General features: G+C 37.3%; 1 protein-coding gene across 3 annotated transcripts in view; it reads left to right on the top strand.

Moving 5' to 3' along the window:
• The window catches only part of USP15 (ubiquitin specific peptidase 15), a 127,250-nt gene that overhangs the window by 5,804 nt on the left and 98,226 nt on the right, over positions 1-23,220 (top strand). For all 3 annotated transcript variants that reach the window (XR_009867034.1, XM_062203316.1, XM_062203315.1), the window contains exon 2: positions 19,030-19,157. Coding sequence is in view for 2 of the 3 variants with exons in the window: in XM_062203316.1 (XP_062059300.1) it covers positions 19,030-19,157 (128 nt within the window). In the remaining variant the exon portion in view is untranslated. The remainder of the gene's footprint in view (positions 1-19,029; positions 19,158-23,220) is intronic.

Here is a 23,220-nt window from a genome sequence, read left to right as displayed (position 1 = left end):
GAAATAAATTCAGATTGTGATGAACAGCAGAAAACTCCATTAGGATTAACCTATACTTGATTATGTCTAGACCACTTTTACATCTTGCAACACTGAGTTTCTGCGGGTTTCCTTACAGCTCTCTAAAAAGAAAAGTAGTAACTTTATATCCAAGAGAAGGAGAGCTAAGAATACTTTCTCTTCTAGTCTCCTTTTGAGAAGACCCAGATATTAAAGTAATTCCCCACTGATACAGAATACTGTTTAGCTGAAGTATCTGTAGAGAAGACTTCTATTGTGAAAGGAGTCAGAAGATCTCGTAGACAAGGGTAAGAGTGATTGCGGGCCGGCGCCGTGGCTTAACAGGCTAATCTGGGTTCTAGTCCCGGTTGGGGTGCCGGATTCTATCCCGGTTGCCCCTCTTCGCTCTCTGCTATGGCCCGGGAAGGCAGTGGAGGATGGCCCAAGTGCTTGGGCCCTGCACCCCATGGGAGACCAGGAGAAGCACCTGGCTCCTCACTTCGGATCAGCGAGATGCGCCGGCCGCGGCAGCCATTGGAGGGTGAACCAACGGCAAAGGGGAAGACCTTTCTCTCTGTCTCTCTCTCTCACTATCCACTCTGCTTGTCAAAAAAAAAAAAAAAAAAAAGTGATTCTGATGCCAGATATTCTAAGTTTCAGAGACCAGTTAAAACCTGAGATTAATAGGGACAAAATTAATCACTTGAATGAAAAAAACATCAGGTTCCTTGATAATGGAAACAAACTTGCTCATTTACTATATAAAATAAGTGGTGGTATTCTCATTTTAGGGATACAGAAACTGAGGTTACAGAGTTAAGTATCCATCATCATACACTTGATCAGTGGTGGAACAGATTTCTAACCAGTGTAGTCAAACTCTAAAGCCTATACTTTATACTCTTTACTGCCTACCAGTGAATGATAGGGCCATGCCCAAATTATGGAAGCAAACTTATGAGAGATGGAAATGGCAGGTTTGTCGTACTAGTTAAACACTATTTTCCTGTGTTGTTTATATGAAGACCCTAAAGAATTTTCTTGGTCTTCTTGGTTTAGCCTTCTGATCTTAACAGTCTCATTTCTTTCTTTTCTTTTTCTTAAGATTTATTTTTTAAGACTTTTTTATTTATTTGAAAGCAGAGTTAGAGAGTGAGATTTTTTTTTTTTTTTTAATATTTATTTTGAGAGGTAGAGTTACAGACGGAGAAATGGAGAGACAGAGAAAGGTCTCCCATCCACTGGTTCACTCCTCACATGGCCCTAACAGCCAGAGCTGGGCAGATTGAAGCCAGGAGCTTCTTCTGGGTCTCCCACATAGGTGCAGGGGCCCAAGGACTTGGGCCATCTTCTGCTTTCCCAGGCCATAGCAGAGAGTTGGATCAGAAGAGAAGCAGCCGGGAGATGAACTGGCATCCATATGGGATGCTGGTGCCACAGGCAGAGGCTTTAGCCCACTACGCCACAGCAACAGCCCTGAGAGTGAGATCTTCTAACCACTGCTATGACTCCCCAGATGGCTGCAACTTCTGGAGCTGGGCTGATCCGAATCTAGGAACCAGGAGCTTCTTGGTCTCCCACAGGGTGCAGGGACCCAAGGACTTGGGCCATCTTCCACCACTTTCCCAGGCATATTAGCAGGGTGCCGGATTGGAAGTGGAGCAACTGGGTTCAAACTGGCACCCATAGGTACTGTGCCACAGTGCCAGCCCCAGTATAGTCTCATTTCTAATGTTCTGTGCTTTGATATAGATGGTGTTTCTCATTTCCTGCAAATTACTTTTTCCTGCTTTGTTGGGGGTTATGCATCATTCATATTATTTCAAATACGTGTTACTGATTCTTGAGTATCACTTACCTGTTCAAAACTTAGCTCAAAACCAATTCTATAAAATCATCCTAATAGGTACTTCAAGATCTATGGCCCCTCCACTCTTTGCTTTTTTAAGATAAATATATAACAGCTTTATTATGATATTATTTAGATACCATACAATTTACCTACTTAAAGTAGACACTTCATTGGGATTTAGTATACTCACTATGATGGTTGTGAAACCATCATAATCAGTTTTATAATATTTTCATCATTGCATAAAAGAAACTCCATACTCATTTTGAGTCACCTCACATTTCTGCCCCAATTCCCCTGCTCTTAGTAACTACAGATATACTTTTTCTTTCTATATTTGTTATTCTGAATACTTTATATAAACAGTCGTGTAGTATGTGTGACTTCTCTGACATAATATTTTCTATATTCGTCCATGTTGTAGCATGTATCAGCACACAATTTCATTTTATTGCCAAATAATCCATTGCATAGAAATATCACATTTTATTTGTCCATTCAGCCATTTGAATTTCCAACTTGGGGCTATCATTAATAACCCTGCTGTGAACACCCATATGTAAGTTTTCCTGTTTCCTGGAGATGAACCTAGAAGTGGAATTGCTATATTTAACTTTTTGAGGAACTGCTATACTGTTTTCCAAAGTGGCTACATCATTTTACATCACCATCAGCAGTGTAGGAGAGTTTGAATTTTTCCACATCTTTATTAGCACTTCTTATTGTTGTTTTTTTAGAGTCATCTTAGTGAATGTGAAGTGGTATTTCATTGTAGATTTGAATTGCGTTTTCCTGATAGCTGATGATGTTGAGCATCTTTTCCTCTGTTTATTTGTCACTTGTATGACTTTTCTGGATATCTGTCCAGAACCTCTGCCTATTTTTAAAATTTAGCTATTTGTCTTTTTATTGCATTGTGAGAGTAATTTTTAACTTTAGATACAGGTCTCAAATCAAATAGGTGACTTAGAAAATTTTCTCCTCTAGGTTTTCCTTTTTTAAATTTAAATTTTATTTTAGAGATAGAGGTAAAGAGAGACAAATAGAACTCCCATGTACTGATACACTCCTCAAATATCCTGCAGTAGCCAGAGTGAAAGTTGGGAGCAAGGAACTCAATCCAGGTCTCTCACATGGTTGGCAGGGACCCAACACTTTGAGTCACTAACTGCTACCTCTTAGGTTGTGCATCAGCAGGAAGCAGGATTTAAGAGTAGAGCTAGGACTTGAATACAGGCACACTGATATGGAATGCAGGCTTCGAAAGTGATAGTTTAACCACTAGACCATATGCCCACCCCTTTATAGGTTTTCTTTTTTTATTTTATTTTATTTTTTGACAGAGTGGACAGTGAGAGAGACAGAGAGAAAGGTCTTCCTTTGCCGTTGGTTCACGCTCCAATGGCCGCCGCGGTAGGCGCGCTGCAGCCCGTGCACCGCAGCCCGTGCACCGCGCTGATCTGAAAGCAGGAGCCAGATGCTTCTCCTGGTCTCCCATGGGGTGCAGGGCCCAAGGACTTGGGCCATCCTCCACTGCACTCCCTGGCCACAGCAGAGAGCTGGCCTGGAAGAGGGGCAACCGGGACAGAATCAGTGCCCCGACCGGGACTAGAACCTGTTCCTATAGGTTTTCTTGATAGTGTCTATTGAAGCACAAAACTTTTTTTAAAATATCTCTCATTGTGTGTTACATGTGTTCTTAGAACCCTCTGGACTAATTTCTCTTTTCAAAATGAAAGCATTCAAGTGTCTGAAAAACTTTTCTAAATGAAGTTTGATTTATGTATTTTTTAAAGATTATTTATTTGAAAGGCAGAGAGACAGAGGCAGAGAAAGAGAACAGAAAATTCTTCCATCTGCTGGTTCACTTCCCAAATGACCGCAACAGCCAGAGCAGAGCCGATCCAAAGCCAGGAGTCGGGAGCTTCTTCCGGGTCTCCTATGTGGATGCAGGGGCCCAAGCATCTGGGCCATCTTCTACTGCTTTCCCAGGCCACAGCAGAGAGCTGGATTGGAAGTAGAGCAGCCAGGACTCGAACCAGCACCCATATTGGATGCTGGCACTGCAGGCGGCAGCTTTACCCGCTATGCAATAGCACCGTCCCCAATTTACGTATTTTTTAATCACTTTTGCTTTTGTTACATCTAAGAAGGCTTTGCCAAACTCAAGATCATAAAAATTTCCTCACCCACATTTTCTTCTACATGTTACAAAACATGTTCTCATATTTAAGTTTGTGATCCAATGAGTTAATTTTTTTTTTCAACTGAGTTAATTTTTTGTGTGTATGGGATGAGAAAGCAATCTGTCTTCATTCTTTTGCATGTGGATATCCAGTTGTCCAAGCAACGTATGTCAAAAAGACTGTTTTCCTTGTTGGATTTCTTGGTACTCACCTCAAAAATCAGTTGACTGCAAAAGTGAGGGTTTATTTCTAAACTTTATCCTGTTCCACTGATACATATTTCTATACTTTATACCAGTATCACACTTCGTTAATTACTATAGCTGTATAATAAGTTTGGAAGTATGAGTCTATCAACAACTTCTTTTTCAAGATTGTCTTGGCCCTCTTATCTTACTCTTTAATTTTTATTATGTTAAAATGTTTTGTAATATTCTTAAATATATGTAAATATTTTAATTTGTCCATATAAATGGTAACACTTCTCTTTTTAGCAGCCTGTTTGTTTTAAATCTCTCATTGGATCTCTCCTCAGCCCTTTATTTCTTAGTAGTATACTCAGAGTGATTGCAGTGGATCATTTAAATCATTCAACCCAAAGATCTCTCTCCCACCGTTAACCTGCTGTGGCAAAAGGACACACACTATTCTATCTTAAGAACATAGATCATTATTTTAATTATCAAAAAGACATTTACAGTATCTCTATGAAAGAAGGTGATAACAACATCCTCAGCAAATGGAAAAAGGGACTAAGCCCGCATTAATCCATCAAATGAAAAGCCTTCATATTACACCATGTAAATGTTTAAAATATTCAAAATAATGTGTTATTTATAGAAATATAGTTTGTCTAAGAAAAATATATAGTGGAATGGTAAACGCTAAATTTAGGGTAATGTATAAGTAGAAGAATTCACAGGGCTATATTTATTTATATTTGTAATCATTTTCTTAAGCTGTATGGTTTGATGGTATATGCATAGATTCTTACTATTCTGAGATCTTTAATGTAAGACTTGAATATGATACAATTTTTTTAATGTTTTGAGGAAGTCCCAGGATTTTTTTTTTAATACTAAACTCATTCTAGTTTATAAAAATTTCATAGAATTTGTTAGGTCAGGAAATTTGTACAGTGAAGGTCAAACATTATGTATCCATGCTTATCAAACATAATTGAGAAATATAGTTGCCAGAAATCTTTAGTATGTAGAAGCATACATAAGTAAGGTATCAAGGGTCATATACATGTATTCTTGATGAGCAGTTTAAATATAATCTTGACCTCCTTCTTGAGTTCCTTATTTGTCTTAGTTTAGATCTAAAAAGAGGTCATAAAAATTAGTTCTTGCTAACTGATAGATTTAATGTGTAGAACAGAAAATAGGTTAGAAATGTTTGAAATCTAAAAATTATGAAATAAAAAAAAAAGATAAACCAGGCCATTGGTGTATGTGAAAGAACTTCCTAACTTTGTATGGTTAAGTTTTATTGAAACAATGAAATTCTGTTTTGTGGTACTTAAAATAAGTCTGTGAAATATCTGACTTATAATAATTTAAGGGGCCAGCGCTGTGGATCAGTTGGTTAAAGCCCCAGCCTGCAGTGCCAGCATCTCATATGGCCACTGGTTCATGTCCCAGCTGCTCCACTTCTGATCCAGTTCTCTGCTATAGCCTGAGAAAGCAGTAGAGGATGGCCCAAGTGCTTGGGCTCTGCACCCACACGGGAGATCCAGAAGAAGCTCCTGGCTTCGAATCAGCTCAGCCCTGGCCATTGTGGTCATTTAGGGAGTGAACAGCGGATGGAAGACCTCTCTCTCTCTGGCTCTACCCCGTCTCTGTAACTTTCAAATAAATAAAATAAATCTTTTTAAAAAAATTTAAAATAATACTATCAATATCTACTTAGTGTTAAAAATGCTTTTACTGTCACCACTCATGTAATTTAAACATGTCATTAAGCAAGGGAATTAATCATGAATGAATTATCATTCAGATTGTTTATTAATTCTGCACAAGATAGTTTTATTTTTCTGAGATTAAGTGTGCTACACTGGATTACACTGCTATTTTTGTGGGTTTTTTTTTTTTTTTCTACTTGTTAAAGAATGTCTGCTCTCCAGAGAGAAAGATAAGATTTATTTTTAAAAATAAACAAGACTGGGCCGGCACCATGGCTCACTTGGTTAATCCTTCACCTGCAGCACTGGCATCCCATATGGGTGCCAGGTTCTAGTCCCAGTTGCTCCTCTTCCAGTCCAGCTCTCTGCTGTGGCCCGGGAGGGCAGTGGAGGATGGCCCAATTGCTTGGGCCCTGCACCCGCATTGGAGACCAGGAAGAAGCACCTGGCTCCTGGCTTCAGATCGACGCAGTGCTGGCTGTAGCGGCCATTTGGGGAGTGAACCAACAGAAGGAAGACCTCTCTCTCTGTCTCACTGTCTATAATTCTACCTGTCAAATAAATAAAAAATAAATAAATAAGACTATACAACAGGGCTTCAAAAAGTTCGTGGAAAATGGAGTTAAAAGGTAATGTGCCTTTCCCATGAGCTTCTTGAAACCCCTTTAAATTTATGTCAATATTCATCAGTTAAGCAGGGGACAGTTACCTGAAAATTGTCAATATAAACATTTACAAATAAAATTTAAAATAGCGATGGGTCTTTTTATTTTTAAATATTTATTTATGTATTTGAGAGATAGAGTTATAGACCAAGAGAGGGAGAGACAGAAAGGTCTTCCATCCCCTGGTTCACTCCCCAAATGGCCACAACGGCCAGAGCTAAGCCAATCTGAAGCCAGGTCTCCCCTGCAGGTGCAGGGGCCCAAGCACTTGGGCCATCTACTGCTTTCCCAGGCCATAGCAGAGAGCTAGATCAGAAATGGAATAGCCAGGACATGAACGGGTGCCCATAAAGGATGCTGGCACTGGTGGCTTTACCCTCAAAGCCACAGCTCTGGCCCCTAGCCATGGGTCTTTAACCTAGCAATTAAAATGCTGATTAAGACATCCACATCTGTCATAAAAGTGCCAGGATTTGATTACTGGTTCCTATTCCTGAATTCCAATTTTATGCTGATACAGATCTGGGAGGCCCTGGTGATGGCTCAGATAGTTGTGTTCCTGCCACCCGCCTGAAAAACCTGGATTGAATTCCCAGCTTTAGCCTAAGCTCAGCCTGGGCCAATGCAGGTGTTTGGGGAATGAACAGGCAGGTAAAAACTCTTTTCCTCTCAAATTAATAAGTAAATGAATAGTTTTTTAAATATAAAAACAGAACTACCTTTGTAGTCTCTTAAATCCTGCTATGGGGATTTCTCCATGCTGATTTTAAACTGTTGTAACTGGGGCTGTTTCTAAGACATTATTTTGTGTGTCTTTATTAAATTTACTTTTAGGGTATATGAAAATAACAAGCAACTTTTAAAATTCTCTATGCCCGCGCCGTGGCTCAATAGGCTAATCCTCCGCCTAGCGGCGCTGGCACACCGGGTTCTAGTCCCGGTTGGGGCACTGATTCTGTCCCGGTTGCCCCTCTTCCAGGCCAGCTCTCTGCTGTGGCCAGGGAGTGCAGTGGAGGATGGCCCAAGTCCTTGGGCCGTGCACCCCATGGGAGACCAGGAGAAGCACCTGGCTCCTGCCATCAGATCAGCGCAGTGCGCCGGCCGCAGCGCGCCTACCGCGGCGGCCATTGGAGGGTAAACCAACGGCAAAGGAAGACCTTTCTCTCTGTCTGTCTCTCTCACTGTCCGCTCTGCCTGTCAAAAATTTAAAAAAAAAAAAAAAATTCTCTTGTCTCCCAATCTCCTTGCCCTACCCTCAAATCTGGTTTTTTAGTTCTTGTTGAAGTTTTATAGCATTTGATGATTGTCTTAAAATTTACTGAGAAGCCCCTAGCATCTTCAGAATCACTGAAAAATTCTGTCCAGACGACAGTGCAAATTGTCTTTCTTGATGCCTTCAGAATCTTTAGCATCATACCATTTAGACCTTTTTAGGTATTCATAATAATGTAACTTTTTGTAAGTTTTTATTTAGTAAGCATTTCACATGCATTTGATCTCAATCTAGAGAATTCTTTATGGTCTTTATGAAATATAAATCAAATAATGTCTTCCTTGTTAATCTTTCAGTGGTTTCCAACACATTTAGGATAAAATCCTTATTGTTACCACAAAGTCACTATATAGTCTGGCCCCAATCTGTCTACCTGTCTAGCGTTTCTCCTTCCTTTTTCTTAAACTACAGCTTATTTAGTCCATTCTTTTTTTTTTTTTTTTTTTTTCTTTTTGACAGGCAGAGTGGATAGTGAGAGAGAGAGACAGAAAGAAAGGTCTCCCTTTTTGCCGTTGGTTCACCCTCCAATGGCCGCTGCGGCCGGCGCATTGCGCTGATCCCAAGGTAGGAGCCAGGTGCTTCTCCTGGTCTCCCATGTGGGTGCAGGGCCCAAGCACTTGGGCCATCCTCCACTGCCTTCTGGGGCCATAGCAGAGAGCTGGCCTGGAAGAGGGGCAACCGGGATAGAATCTGGCACCCCAACCGGGACTAGAATCTGGTGTGCCGGCGCCGCAAGGCAAAGGATTAGCCTGTTAAGCCATGGCGCCAGCCCTCCGTTCTTCCAACACATAAAATTCTCAAAGTCATTCTGGTCCTAGCACATTATGTTCTTTTACGTAGCTTTTCTTTTTCTTTAGTAGCCTCTATTCATAATGCTAAAATACTACTTTTTATGGAGATCGCTCACTTTGTTCTAAGTTGGACCCCATTATATGCTTTCACAATTATCACACTATTTTATTATATGTCTTGATTACCTCGATTCTGAATTTAATGGACATGGGGACCCTTGGCTGCTTTTCTTTTTATTTTTTAAGGATTTATTTACTTATTTGAAATACAGAGTTAGAGAATCTGAGGCAGAGTTCACTCCCGAAATGGCCGCAATAGCCAGAACTGGGCTGATCGGAAACTAGAAGCCAGCAGCTTCTTCCAGGTCTCCTACGCGCGTGCCGGGGCCCAAGGGCTTGGGCCATCATCCACTGCTTTCTCAGGCCATAGCAGAGAGCTGGACTGGAAGTAGAGCAGCTGGGTTTCGAACTGGTGCCAATATGGGATGCCTGCACTGCAGGCGGCAGCTTCACGTGCCGCACCACAGCGCCAGCCCTGGCTTACTTTGTTAAACACCTTTTATGGAATAAAAGACCTCCAATATTCCTTGAGTGAATGAATTCCCATTTCTAACGAGTTATTGAGTAATGTCTCTAAGACTTCGAAACAAGTAATACCAGATTCTTTTCAAGTCTGTTTTGAGAGGGTAAGAAAATTAATAAACAAAAATAATCAAGTTGAAATTGAATGTGAAAAAATTAATCCACCATTTAGTGTTTACTACAATTCTAGAAAACCTCTTAAAAGGTAGTGGTGTGTGTGTGATCTTAATTGATGCGAAAACATGACTGTCATAAAGGCATAGTATAAACACTTAGACTTTTTCTTCTAAGCTCTTAATGGGCAGAGGCCTAAAGTTTACATGTTTGAGAATGCTTCATTTTCTTATAAGAAAAGTAGATAAACATTGTTAGAATTTGTCTTTTAAATATGTGTTTCAATTCTTATTTAAAGTTTGGTAATAATGGTTTGTATCCTCTATTAACTACCTCGCTTTTAAAAGAAACCCTTACTTGTTCCATAAAGAGGGAATATTGTATATTTTACTAAGTGTCTGTTACATCTTTAGATCTTTGTTAACTAAATAAGATTGAAAATAAACTTTAGTGTAACGGAAAGAACACTTAGAGTCTTAAGTACCAGAGTGCATGATGCTTAATACTCACTTAATAGTGTGTATGACCTTGGTAGGTCACCTAACCACCTTGAGTTCTGATTTCTCCTACAGCTAAGTTAAAAAATAAAAAAAAGAGGAAAAAACAGGTTGCTCTAATAAACTAATGTGAAAAAACTTTGTATAAAACCTTATATAAACATAAAGCATAAGTATATCTTGTTATGTAGATATTAGGATTTTTATTCAAACAGGAGTGATGCAGTCGTATTTTTTTTTTAAAATGTCTGTGGCAGCAGAATGGAGAACAGATTGAAAGCATGCAAAACTTAAAGCGGAGAGACAAAGCAGGCAGCTGTTATAATCTGTGCCACTAAACATGGTGGGCAAGAGAAGGTATAAAACTAAGGTATTTTTCTGAAGGATGAAGCGGAGAGGGACAGACTTAGAAATATTCTGAAGGTATTGGCTACTGGATGTTATGGAATGAAGAATATAGAATAGTATTTTGGTTTCTGACTTGGAAAAATTATTAAAGGGAATGTATAAGTATAAAGGTGAAGATGATGGATGACTTGAGGTTGAGATGTGTTTGGAAAATCCAAGTTGATATGGACTAGTTGAATTGGAAATAAGACTTGAAGATTGACCCTGGGACACAGATTTTGGAATCATTGATATGAATTATACATAAAATGATAGAGTATGAACAGTGGAAGAAAGAATCAAACAGCAGCTTTGTGTGATATTAACATTTAAGAAGAGAGGGTTGATTGTAAAGAAAAATACAGGAGTCCTTTCCCACACCCTTCAACTAAAAGTAGAATTATAGAGATTTAATTTTTAAATATTTATTTATTTGAAAGTCAAAGTTAGAGAGGGAGAGACAGATCTTCCATCTGCTGGTTTACTCCCCAGATGGCCATAAGGATCAGTGCTGGGCCAGGCCAGATCCAGGAGATTCATCCGGGTCTCCGATGTGAGTCACTGGGGCCCAAATGCTTGGGTCATCCTTCACTTTTCCCAGACCATTAGCTGGGAACTGGGATTGCAAGTGGAGCAACCAAGCCACAAACCAGTGCCTGAATGGGATGCCGGTGTTGTAGGCAGCAGCTTTACCCGCTATACCACCACACCAGCCCCAAATTTAATTTTAAAAGAATTGATGGATGTATGAAATTATGTATCTGTTGGATTTATTAAGGTGGTTGTTTGTGACTTTCTGAGACCCACTGGTGTAAGAAGACCTGTTATACTAGAGTAGGGAGTGAAGGGCAATTGAGGAAGTAGAAACTTGAGAAAAGATTGACTGAAAGGATAAGTCATAAAATGGAAATAGAGGAGGAAATAAGTATGTGAATTGAGAGATGTGGGTGGAGGGCAACACTCATCCTTATTTATTTGTTGAATGGAAAAGGCCAGGAAACAGAGACAAGGAACTGTCTGCTATATGGTCTCCAAGAAGACCGAGGGAGATTAGATCCAAAATATAGGAGCAAAAATTTTTGACCTTTGTTTTAAGGAGGATTACATGGGTACTTCAAAAAGTTCATGGAAAATGGAATTAAAAGAAAATGCCCATTTTCCATGAACTTTTTGAAATACCGTAAATAAGAGAGTCAAGTAAGATTAGTTGTGCAATATGAATTGAATATAGATGGTCAAAGCTTCTCACTTCCTTCTAAACCAGGTAGCAAGATTGTCTGTTCAACTTAACATGTTAGAGACCTGGTGAGACTGGCAGAGATTTGAAATGAATATAGAGAAAGCTATGCTGTATACATGTTGGAGAATTGCAGATTATCTTTGAAAGATTTGAGAGATTGATGACTATATAGATCGTTAATCTCCATGAGATTCCCCTTGGTAATTTTGAACCTAGATAATACTGACATGATGATACATACTTTTAAATGAGTAGTATTATATTAATGTATTCAAATCATGGTAATAATCCAGTTTGAGGCACTCTCATAAAATCCCATGTAACCCACTTTGCTAGGAAAATGATAATTAAATCAGCCAGAGAACTCAATCATAAACAAAGTGATCTAGAATATACATTTACTTCACTTTTGCATCCTAACAAAATAATCCCAAACTGTATTTGTAATTATTTTTATGCTTGAAATTTAATTGGCTGTCATCAGTTTTGCTGGCCTCAACACTTATACTTCAGTCTACACAATTGATTGTACTTTATGATATAGGCATATATATAGATATGTATATATACAGACACATAAACCTTATATAAAACAAAAACATTTAACCATTAAATGCCAGAAGACAGAAATGTAAAAAGAAAAACACCTATGTATACCTGTTTCAGTTTAAAAAGGTAAAACATTACAGATAATGTTTTTCCAACCCCATCTCCTTTCCTCTCTTGTTTAGGCAGCTACTATATATAAATATATATATATATGCATATATTTTTGTGGCATGTTTAAAAATGTTCTGTAGTTACACTCTGTGTACATATTTGTTATTTTAATATACTTGTGTTATATTGTATAATTCCTGTATTCAATGTTGTAATTTTGAGATTTATATTAACGCATGTAGTTGTATTTTTCATTTCAGTTTTTGTGTAGTATTTCATGATATGAATGAAAACATTGGAGTTTTCCAATTCTATTCTTGCAAATTATTCTATACCAAACATTGTTATGGTCCTGTCCTTAGAAATATGTGCACGAGTTTCTGAAGGATAGCATTTAATAGTACCAATATATGACTGTTATATTTATAGCTTCATCTTTATTAGGTACTGCCAAATTATTTTCCACAATGAGAGTTCTTGTTTATTGCTCCTCTGCCCCAGCAGTATAAGAATTGCTCATCTTCTCCATATTTTATCTTGCTGACACATAGGCATAGACATGTGCTTGTATGTTCACCATTTTCATGGAATGATAGCTCTTTGTGATGTTAACTTGCATTTTCCCTATTACTGTTAAGGTTGAGCATCTTCTCATATACTGCATCAGTTCTGATTTCCTATTCTGTAAATAACCTTTTTTCCCATAATTTAAAGAAATTCTTTGTTGATTATAAGCAGTGTAAATATCTTACCCAGTCAGTATCTTATAACTTTACTTGGTGGTGTCTTCTGTTGAGCAGAAGCTTTTAATTTTAACCTTGGCAAGTTTTTCCATTTTTTAAAGGTACTTTGATTTTTGTTCTAACTCTTCCTATATTTTAAGGCAACAAAATTTTTCCACTGGATCTTTTCAAAAATAAGTACTTTTGCTTTCACATTTACCTTTTAAATCCCTCTCTATTTTTGTATAGTTCATTCTGCTTTAGCATAGCATGTGTTCCTAAAAATCTCCAGGCTACACAAAAATCATGAATAAAAACTGCAGGACATGTGGAGAGAATGGGATTGGCGGACAACACCCAAAAACTTTCTCAGTGACAGTTTTTAAAATTTAATAAAAATGGAAGCACACTTTTACATACTCATGTTTAAAAATTCATAAGTGTTATAATAAATTAAACATTTTAGTTTGAAGAAGGTGAGGTTTGCTCATGGAACTGAGATTCAGAAGAGTTGCAGATTGTGAGTTATTATGAAGTGATTGTGCAGCTTATGAGTTGTGAAATTTGCTATGAAGTTTTAACAGCAGATGTGGAGGGTGTATCTTATAACAATTATGGTGATTTTAGGTAGATGTTTGAGTTCTGTGTGTTTGGGCACACTTCTATACAGCTCCATGCAGTTGGGTAGTTTCCTGTGTTTACTAAGTGTTTTTATTCTCCCTTTTTTTTTTTAAGATTTATTTTGTTTATTTGAAAGAGAGATCCTCCATCCACTGGTTCACTTCCCAAGTGACTGCAATGGCCAGGACTGGGCCAGGACAAAGACAGGAGTCTGGAACTTTATCCTGGTCTCTCATATGGGTGGCATGGGCCCAAGCACTTATGCCATCTTCTGCTGCTTTCCTAGGTGGATTAGCAGGGAGCTGGATTGGAAGTGGAACAGCCAGGATTCAAACTGAGTCCTGCTGAGCTACAAAGCTGGCCCTTCTGCAAGTGTTTGTTTCCAAGAGGGTTTGGACTAGAGTTAGGTACTTCTGCATAAAATTTAAGGAGATATTCATTATTAGGGTCCTTCAGTATCTCACTTGCCTCATTCTAGTCTCAACCCTGTGTGGATACAAAATGCTTAAGTATGTACTGTGATTTGTGCTATATGCATATTGTTCCTTAATATACCAATTATTATCTTAAGAACCCTTAACATGAGATCTGCTGTCTTTAGTGCACAGTAAACTATACACACAATGTTGTACAACAGATCTCTAGAACATATTTTATCTTGCATAATTGAAACTGTTTACTCACTGAATAGCAGTACCTTATTTCTCCCTCTCCCCTCTTCCCTCACCCTCACCCCCTCTCCAGTCCCTGGCAACCATTATTCTACTGTCTGTTTCTGTGAGCACTGCTGTTGAAGATTCCTCATCTAAGTGGAGTCATGCAGTTGTTTGTGGCTGGCTATTTGGTGTAGCATAATATCCTTCAGGTTCATCCATGTTAGTGCAGATGGCAGGATTTACTTATTTTTTCAGGCTGAGTAGTATACCATTGTGTATTTATACTTCATTTTTTTTAGATTTGGGTGAACATTAGCTTGTTTCCGTGTCTTGACTATTCTGAATATGCCGCAATGAACATGGAAATGTATATATCTTTTTGAGATCTTGATTTCAGTTCATTGACTATATCCCCAGAAGTGGTATTGCAGAATCATATACCAGTTCTATTTTTTACTTATTTAGGGACCTCCATACTATTTTCTGTAGCTAATTCACAGATTTTACATTCACACCATCAATGTGTAAGAGTTACAATTTCTTCACATTCTCATCAACATTATATATTTTGCTACTAGATGTGAGGTGAATTTCATTGTGATTTTTTTGCTACTTCCCTGATGTTTCATTACTACATGATGCTGTAAATAAGGTATAGGAGGCCTGAGATAGAAATGTGATGCCCTTTCTCAAATGAAGTTAATGCTGAAAACAGTCAGATGTCATCAAATGGGAATGTCTCCCATCATAATAGTTCATATAGAAAGTAGTCACTTAAAGATCTAGGAGAAAGTTGAAATGGAAATGTTATGATAGTGGATAGATACTGTTAAATGTAAAACTCTAGTAAAATTGTATAGGATCTAAGTAGTTTGGTAGTAAAAACTTGATCTCTTAAGCATATCTCTTAAGTAAATATAAATAGAACTTCTATGTATTCCACAAATCGAATTTAATGTAATTTTACAAATGACATGTGTAAGTCCATATTGCTGTTATTAACACATTTGTAATAAATGTGTAATTTCTTACATTAAGAATGTGTAATTAAGAAATTACACATTAATTAAGAATGTGTAATTAAGAAAATTAATATGGAAATTCTATTTCATTTTAAAAATAAAGCCAGTAAGTTTTTAAAATTTATTTTATTTTAAAGACAAGGCAGATGTCTCCCATCCTCTGGGTTCACTCCCTAAAACCTTGCACCACTCAGGGCTGGACCAGGCTGAAGCCAGGAACCAACACTTCATTCTGCTCTTCCAACTGAATGGCAAGACTCAAGTAGTTGAGGCATCCCCACTGCCTTCTAGGGTACCCTGTCAGAAAGCTGGAATCTGGAATGGAGCCAGGAATCAACCCAGGCATTCTGAGATGCAGGCATCTCATGAGGCATCTTCATCTCTCAGCCAAATGCTTGCTCCTCTTTACCAAACTAGGGATCAAAACCTACCCTCCCAAACAGTATCAGACTCCAGCAGTTTTTCATGTAAGTACTGCCGTATCCACAAGGAACAAGTAATATCTATCTTAAAGCCACTTCTTTGGAAAATAGAGTAAAAATTAGCCTAAGTTTGTTCAGCCAAGTAAAGGAAAAAAATTTTGGTATGCACAGAAAATTTTTATCAAATTTAACACTTAAATTGTGTTATTGTTAACAGATGCTGAATAAAAGGGAACTTATCTAACTTAATAAGCAGTTATCAAAGCCTACAAATTATCTTAATAATGGTAAAACTTTAAACAGTCCCATTAAAATCAGGACAAAATTATTTGCTGTCTCTTCACTTACATTATTTTGAAGGCACAGCTAATGATTAGGGAAGAGAAATGGGAATAGAATTAGGAAAAGGTTGGGGGCCAGCACTGTGGCAGGTAAAGCTGCAGTGCCAGCATCCCATATGGGCACCAGTTTGAGTCCCGGCTGCTCCACTTCTGAGCCAGCTCTCTGCCTATGGCCTGGGAAAATAGTAGAAGATGACCCAAGTCCTTGGGCCCCTGCACCTGCATGGGAGACCAGAAAGATGCTCCTCACTCCTGGCTTTGGATTGGCACAGCTCCAGCCATTGAGATAATCTGGGGAATGAACCAGTGGAGAGAAGACATCTCTCTTTCTGCCTCTGCCTCTCTCTAACTGCCTTTCAAATAAATAAATAAATCTTAAAAAGAGAGAAAGATAAGGTACGTTATTTGTAGCAACAATATGGTTTTTAATGTAAGAAAATCCAAAGGAATCCACAAATAGAGCTATTGAGTTCAGCAGGCTAATAGATATGAGATTTTTTAAATTAATTATTGCCATGCAGTTATAAAACATAACTGATTCATAAAGCAGAGAACTATGAGATTTCTACGAATGAGTCCAACATAAGATCTTTATGGGGAAAAAATTAAACGATACCCTAAATAATGGAAAGATGTCCTATACCTATGGGTAAGAAGACTCAACACTGTAAAAACGTAGCTCCCCACAAATTAATTTGTTAGTTTAATACAATTCAAAGAAAAATTCAGGAGTTTTTTGCGGGGAGCCTGATAAGCTCATTTCAAAACTCATCTGAAAAGCAAATGACCAGGGATAGGTAAGACAGTTTCAAAAATAACAAACTGTAAGAACTTACCCTAAAATATGAGAGTACTTCAAAAAAATTCAAGGAAATGGAATTAAAAGATAAGTTTATTTGATGTGAAAAAATTTTGAAATTCATACATTTGCAGGATCTTTAGACAGTTCATAAGGAATATTTAAGAAAAAAGTATGTGTGGATCTCAGGTTTCTTCTACCAAAATAAACATTTTGATTCCAGTTTTTCCACACTTAAAAAGGTTTATTTTTGAAAGAAAGAGTGATAGGGAAAGAGATCTTCCATATACTGGTTCCAAATGCTGCAATAACCGGGGCCTTCTGGGTCTTCCACATGGTTTTTAGAAACCCAAGTATTTGGGCTATCATCTGCTGCTTTGCAGGAACATGAGCAGGAAACTGGATTGGAAATGCAGAGTAGCTGGGACTGGAACCAGACACTCCAGTATGAGATCCAGATGTCACAGGTAGTGGCTTAAGATGCTGTACCATAGCACCTGCCGCCCACTAACTTTTTGAAATACTGTCACATCTAGACATCCAGATTAGAGCAATTATGACCCTATGAAATTAGCACAATAATAAACACATAAGTGAATGGACTAGGTGAAAATACTTCTTAGAATGACATTAATTTGTAAGAAAAAAACAAAAAAACCCAAATCAGATATCAAGTGTCTTGTTTAAATTGCAAGGGAAAATCTAAAAATTTCTAATGGATGATATCCAACTAATTATAATTTTAGAAGACAGATTTTTCTTAAACATAGTCCTTCAGTTCTCCTTTTCTCACAAATCTTAAATTCTACAATGCGGGGGCTTTCAGTTGCATAACTGACAGTGGGTTTGGAGTACTGGTACATAGATAATTCTGCATACCGCATGCCTACTTTTAGGAAATCAAACTGCTCATGAATATTCTGTAAGAATTATGAGGTTTTGTTAGAGTGGGGCCTTTGTTTTAGCTATCTTTAGATATAACTGGGGTTTTTTCTTATTCATAAGGTGCTGTATGGGATAAGTATAGTAACATTAGAATGATGATCACCTAAAAACTTTACCTCTATTATTAATTACACATATAAGCTTTAAATACCTCCTTAATCTTTACTCTTGAGTTTGTGACTGATTCTGGTTAAATGGGGACCAGGGGAAGTGTTTCTAGAAAAGGATTCAAGATAATTAAAAATTAGCAACAAATCCATATTTCATAGGAGATAAAATATTGTCAGAATAAACTTTTGGTTTTTTTGGCGTATAATTTCTTTATTAGTGAACACTTACTTTACTTTTTCTGTCACTGATGAGAAACTAAGCGATTTTAAATAAGATGAATATAGTTTCTTCAGTGCTTGTGTATCACACATTTGAAATCAATCAAGAACAAGTCCTGCTAGCAGAATTTACCCTGTGTAAGAAACAGAAGCAAAAAATTTTAAAAAAAGAAACAGAAGCAATTTTTTATTAACTTTTATTTGTAAAGAAGCATAATAATTTTAAGGTTTTCCCAAAACTTGATTATAATTACTGTAATCAACCTTGTCAACCCTTATGAACCAGCTTTCCCAACCTTCAAAAAGACAGTAAAATGCTTAAAATTAATATACTCTATTATAAGTCTCTTGTACAAGAATCACAATGCATTGTAAAATTTGATTGATTCTTAAAATTATTTGAATTTTTATTCAGTTGAGGAATATTTTCTTGAATCCTTATTACACATTTTTAAAAGTGTTATTGGAGGCAGAGAGCAGTGTTGTGGTGTAGTTGTAAAGCCACTGCCTGTGGCACTAGGTTGTGTCCCAGCTGCTCCACATCAAATCCAGCTCCCTGCTAATGGTGTGGGAAAAGCAGCAGAGGATGGCCTCAGTATTGGGTTCTTGCTACATTTGGGAAACCTGGATAAAGCTCCTGGCTTCAGCCTGCTCAGCCTGGCCATTGAGGCCATCTGGGGAGTAAACCAATGAATGGAAGATCTCTTTCTTTCTTTGTAACTCAGACTTTCAAATAAAAGTATCAGCAATTTTTAAAGATTTTTATGTCAATACATGTCCTCAAGTAGTAGATATTTATTAAATAATAGAAATAATGCTTTATACAAATAAACTTTTTTCTAAATACTAAGTGGAATTATCACTTATTCTATATAATCGTTTAACATAGTCATATACTTTATATTAAATGAAATATCAAAATTAGGTAACTGTTCTCTTCATGTATTTCCAGATATTTTCCTTAACTCATTTCTTTTTTTGTTTATTTCCCTTTCCTTTTTTATTTTTATTTTTTCTAGGTACCTAGTTGATAGTCGCTGGTTCAAACAGTGGAAAAAATATGTTGGCTTTGACAGTTGGGACAAATACCAGATGGGAGATCAGAATGTATATCCTGGACCGATTGATAACTCTGGACTTCTCAAAGGTCATTATTTTTTTTTCTTTCAATTTTGTACATGTGTTAACATTTCAGTATAAAAATATCAGTGGGTGTATGTAGAAAGTGTTCATGTAAATTGATAACTCAAAATTTCTTTGTGTGAAAGATTTGACTTAATGAACTGAGTATTTTCTTTGTGTGTGTGTGTGTATATATATTATTCTTTATCATGACAAATTTCATTTAATGTAATAAGGATTTAATACTACCTAAACCTTTAAATGATTAAAAAAACAAAACACTGTCTTATCATTTGGAGGAAATGCTGTATCATATTGTTTTTCCTAATGGGCATGTGACTTTTAATTAGAGGAATTCTGATAAGTTTTTGCATTCTTGAATTTTTGCATTAGTCTTTTATAACTCTCATAACTTGGCATTCTTTCTCTATGTCTCAATACATTTAAGGGGGAATAAAGCATATGCATAACTATCAGATCTTTTATTTCTAGTCAAGATGGGGTAACAAGGAACAGATTCACCTTCCCTACCTGAAACAACTAAAGCCCTGAAAAAATACACAAAATAGTGATCTTCAGAACACCGTATCAACAATAAAAAACAGCTATCCCTGAGAGATGAGAAAAAAGATGAGTTCTGATTGCCTTCAGTTTACTGCATTGAAAAGAGAAACCCATGCAGACCCTCACAATCTACTTTAGTGGAGGAGTCAGAGTTTGAAGTCCAGGGAGGCCAAGAATGCTTGAGTTTCCAAGAGTGAATATCAGGAGAAGCAGCTTATAGAGGAGAAACCTAGAGATCTAGAAAGGATTTCTTGGGATTCTTCAACTTGTTGGTCAGTGCATACATGTAAGGAAGCTACAAAAAGCCAGAGAAAGAACCACCCAAAAAGAATTAGGGTTTATATAGTATCAGGAATAGTTTGTTTTCTCCTCAACTAGAGTAGAAAACCTCATAATTTATGGAACAGTCTGTTGAGAATGGTTTTAGCTCTGCAGTATGGGAAAATTAATTTTCTTGCTCCAGAAACCTGAAATCATCAAACTATTTTCAGGTAACTTAGCTGCATTTCAGAATGAAATTCAAAAGAACTTTAGGAATACAAAAACATCTAGTATCCTACAATTTAAAATTTATACCTTGGATCTGACTAAATATTACTTGACGTGCAAATAAGCAGGTAAATATGATGACCCATAAAAAGAAGTATAAATCTTAAAGATCTCACCTTTCCAAAAAGTGGGAAGAAAATGAGTAGAAGCAGATGAGACACATATAAAATAACAATCTGGTCGATTTAAACTCAGCTTTATGAATAATCACATTAAACGTAAACCACCCCCATTAAAAGTAGAGACTGTAAGATTTAGTAAAAAAGTTAAGACCCAACTGTCAGCTCTTCATAAGAGACCTGCCTTAAATGTAAAGACAGATACATTAACAATAAGAGATGGAAAAAGATATGCCTGCTGTGATAAGCAAAATTCTAAGACTAAACTCATCATTGCTGGTTTCAAAATGGAAGGGACAACAAGACAGGTAGCCTCTAAAAAAAAAACAGGTCTGAGGCTGACAGCCAGCAAGTGAACAGGGACAGCAGTGCCATAACCATAAGGGATTAATTTTGCCAACAACCTAAATGGGCTTATAAATGGATGCTTCAGCAGAGCCTTCAGATATGAGCTGGCATCTTGACTTCAACCTCATGAGATCCTATGCACTGAACACACTGGGGCCTACCTGAACTGCTGACCCACAGAAATGGGAGATACTAATGGTGTTGTTTTAAGCCATTATGGTAATTTGTTATGTAGTGGTAGAAAGCTTACTAGCATTATCAAAAGAAAGCCAAGTGGCCTTATTAACATCAGACATTTAGTTTTAGAGCAAAGAATAATACCCAGGATAGAAAATCACTTCAAGAATGATAACTGGAATGGGATATTTCATCAAGAGAATGTAATAATCCTTAATATATACCCACTTAATGGCATAATTTAAACTTGTGAAGAGGAGTGACAATGGGAAGATAGTTCAAAAGAAAGTATCAGCTCTTGATCCCTTGAAGACACACTGGACACTGGTTTAATAATGAATACAGTTGTGAATCCCCTATGGGAAAGTTCAGAGGCCGTTTAAAAATTTACAGTACTCTGAGCACAGATCTGAGAACAACCAGATTGAAACAAGAAAAGCTATTTCATTTTACCTACATGAGCCTTCCGTCTAAGGCAGCACAATTTAGAGCCAAGAGATTATCTCATCCAAAGAGTTCATACCTGAGGAAGAAGAGAGGGAAGTGTCTACCTTCCCAGCCTTTCAATGTGATGTCTAAGAGGCCAGTTTCTGTTTCACCTCATACAGAGCCCTGATGCCTGGGGAAAGTTAACAAGGAAGTAGGAAAGGTGGTTTCTGCAGCTAGAATACTGTGCAAGATGGAGAGAAGAATAAGAACCCGAAGCTTTTCTGCTATTAGGGAAGGAGACAAGTGAAGTACCCTTCTACGTCGTTTCTGTCTTACCTTCTGTTCCTGAATGAACTAATATAGTCCTGACTGAAGGAAGTTAACAGCAAAGTAAAAGGGTGAATGGCTTACTGCATCCGCTGTAGTTCTGCAATATGGGGAGGAGGCATCGACCTGAGGTTTGTCCCCCAAAGAAGATGAAGAAGACTAGAATGTGCTGCTAGTGTCTTGGCCTTTCAGTGTGCTGCTTCAAAGGCTGTTTCTGTCATCTCACCCAGTGTACTGACATAATTTGGTGGGACAGTTAAGAACAAAGGAAAAGAGATAGACAACTTGCTGTACCCAGCAAAACATTATAGGATTTGGAGAAGACTCAGAACCCAAGGTTTCTTCATGTTGAGGAGGGGGAGAGGATTAGAGTGTGCCTCCCCACAATGTTCAGGCCCACGGGAGGGAGAAATCATAGGCTCCTGATAGGGGATGGAGAAGAGGGTGGGGGCAAAACCACTGAACCTTTCTAATTATGAATCTATATGTGTAAGTACAGAAAAGACACCTCCATAAAACAGTTAAGGATTTAACCAGGCCTACTAATACAGATTTTTCCCTAACAAAGCCAATCCATAAAGATTAGAGAAGGTGTCTTTTTCTTCAGCTGCACATACACACATGCAAAGCTACAAGGAGCAGGGAAACATGACATGCACGTACACATAAACAAAATGTCCAGAAACTGGCTCTAAATAAATGGATTGCCTGACAGAAAATTTGAAATAACTGTCTTTAAATAAGCACAGCACGTTACATGAGAAGACAGTTAAACTAAAATCAGGGAATAAAAAGTAATACAATGAAAATACCAACCAAGAGATAGAAATTTTAAAGAAAAATCAAACAGAATTTGGAGCTGAAAAACTGAAAAAATTACTAGAAGTCTTCAAACAACGAACTTGATCAAGTAGACAAATTGGCAAACTCAAATACATCATTTCAAATTAGGCAGAGCAACAAAAAAGAATGAAAAACTAAAGCCTGAGGAATTTGGGGGATATTATCTAGCAATCCAATATGTACATTTTAGGAGTTCGAGAAGGAGGAAAGAAAGTAAAAGCGCCCCAATTCTGGTAAGGAAATAGTTATTCAGACTCATGAAACCCAGAGAATTACTGAACAACACTGGTAATCAGCTTGACCCAACTGACATTTTTGGAGCACTCCACTTACCGGCATAATACATTCTTTTCAGGTGTACACACAGAACATGTACCAAGATAGATTCGGGGGATAAAGCGTGTCTCAATAAAGTTAAAAGCATTCAAGTTCTATAAAATATGTATTCTTACTACAGTGGAGTAAAATTCATTTCAAGGAAACATAAAACCCTGGTGGAAAAAGTAGCAAAAGACTTGAACAGATACTTCACCAGAGAAGATAGCATTTTCAAAAACATGCAAAGATGCTCTGCATCATTAATATTAAAGAAGATTAAAACCACAAGGACATACCACTATATATGTATTAAAATGACTATTTTAAAAAACATTTATTAATGTAAAGAGAACAGATTTCATGTATTTCATAGATACAATTCTAAGAAAATAACAGTACTTATCTCCCTCCTAC

Source organism: Lepus europaeus, chromosome 10 (genome assembly GCF_033115175.1).
Source record: "Lepus europaeus isolate LE1 chromosome 10, mLepTim1.pri, whole genome shotgun sequence".
Taxonomy (NCBI): domain Eukaryota; kingdom Metazoa; phylum Chordata; class Mammalia; order Lagomorpha; family Leporidae; genus Lepus; species Lepus europaeus.
This window is presented reverse-complemented; position numbering and strand designations above follow the sequence as displayed.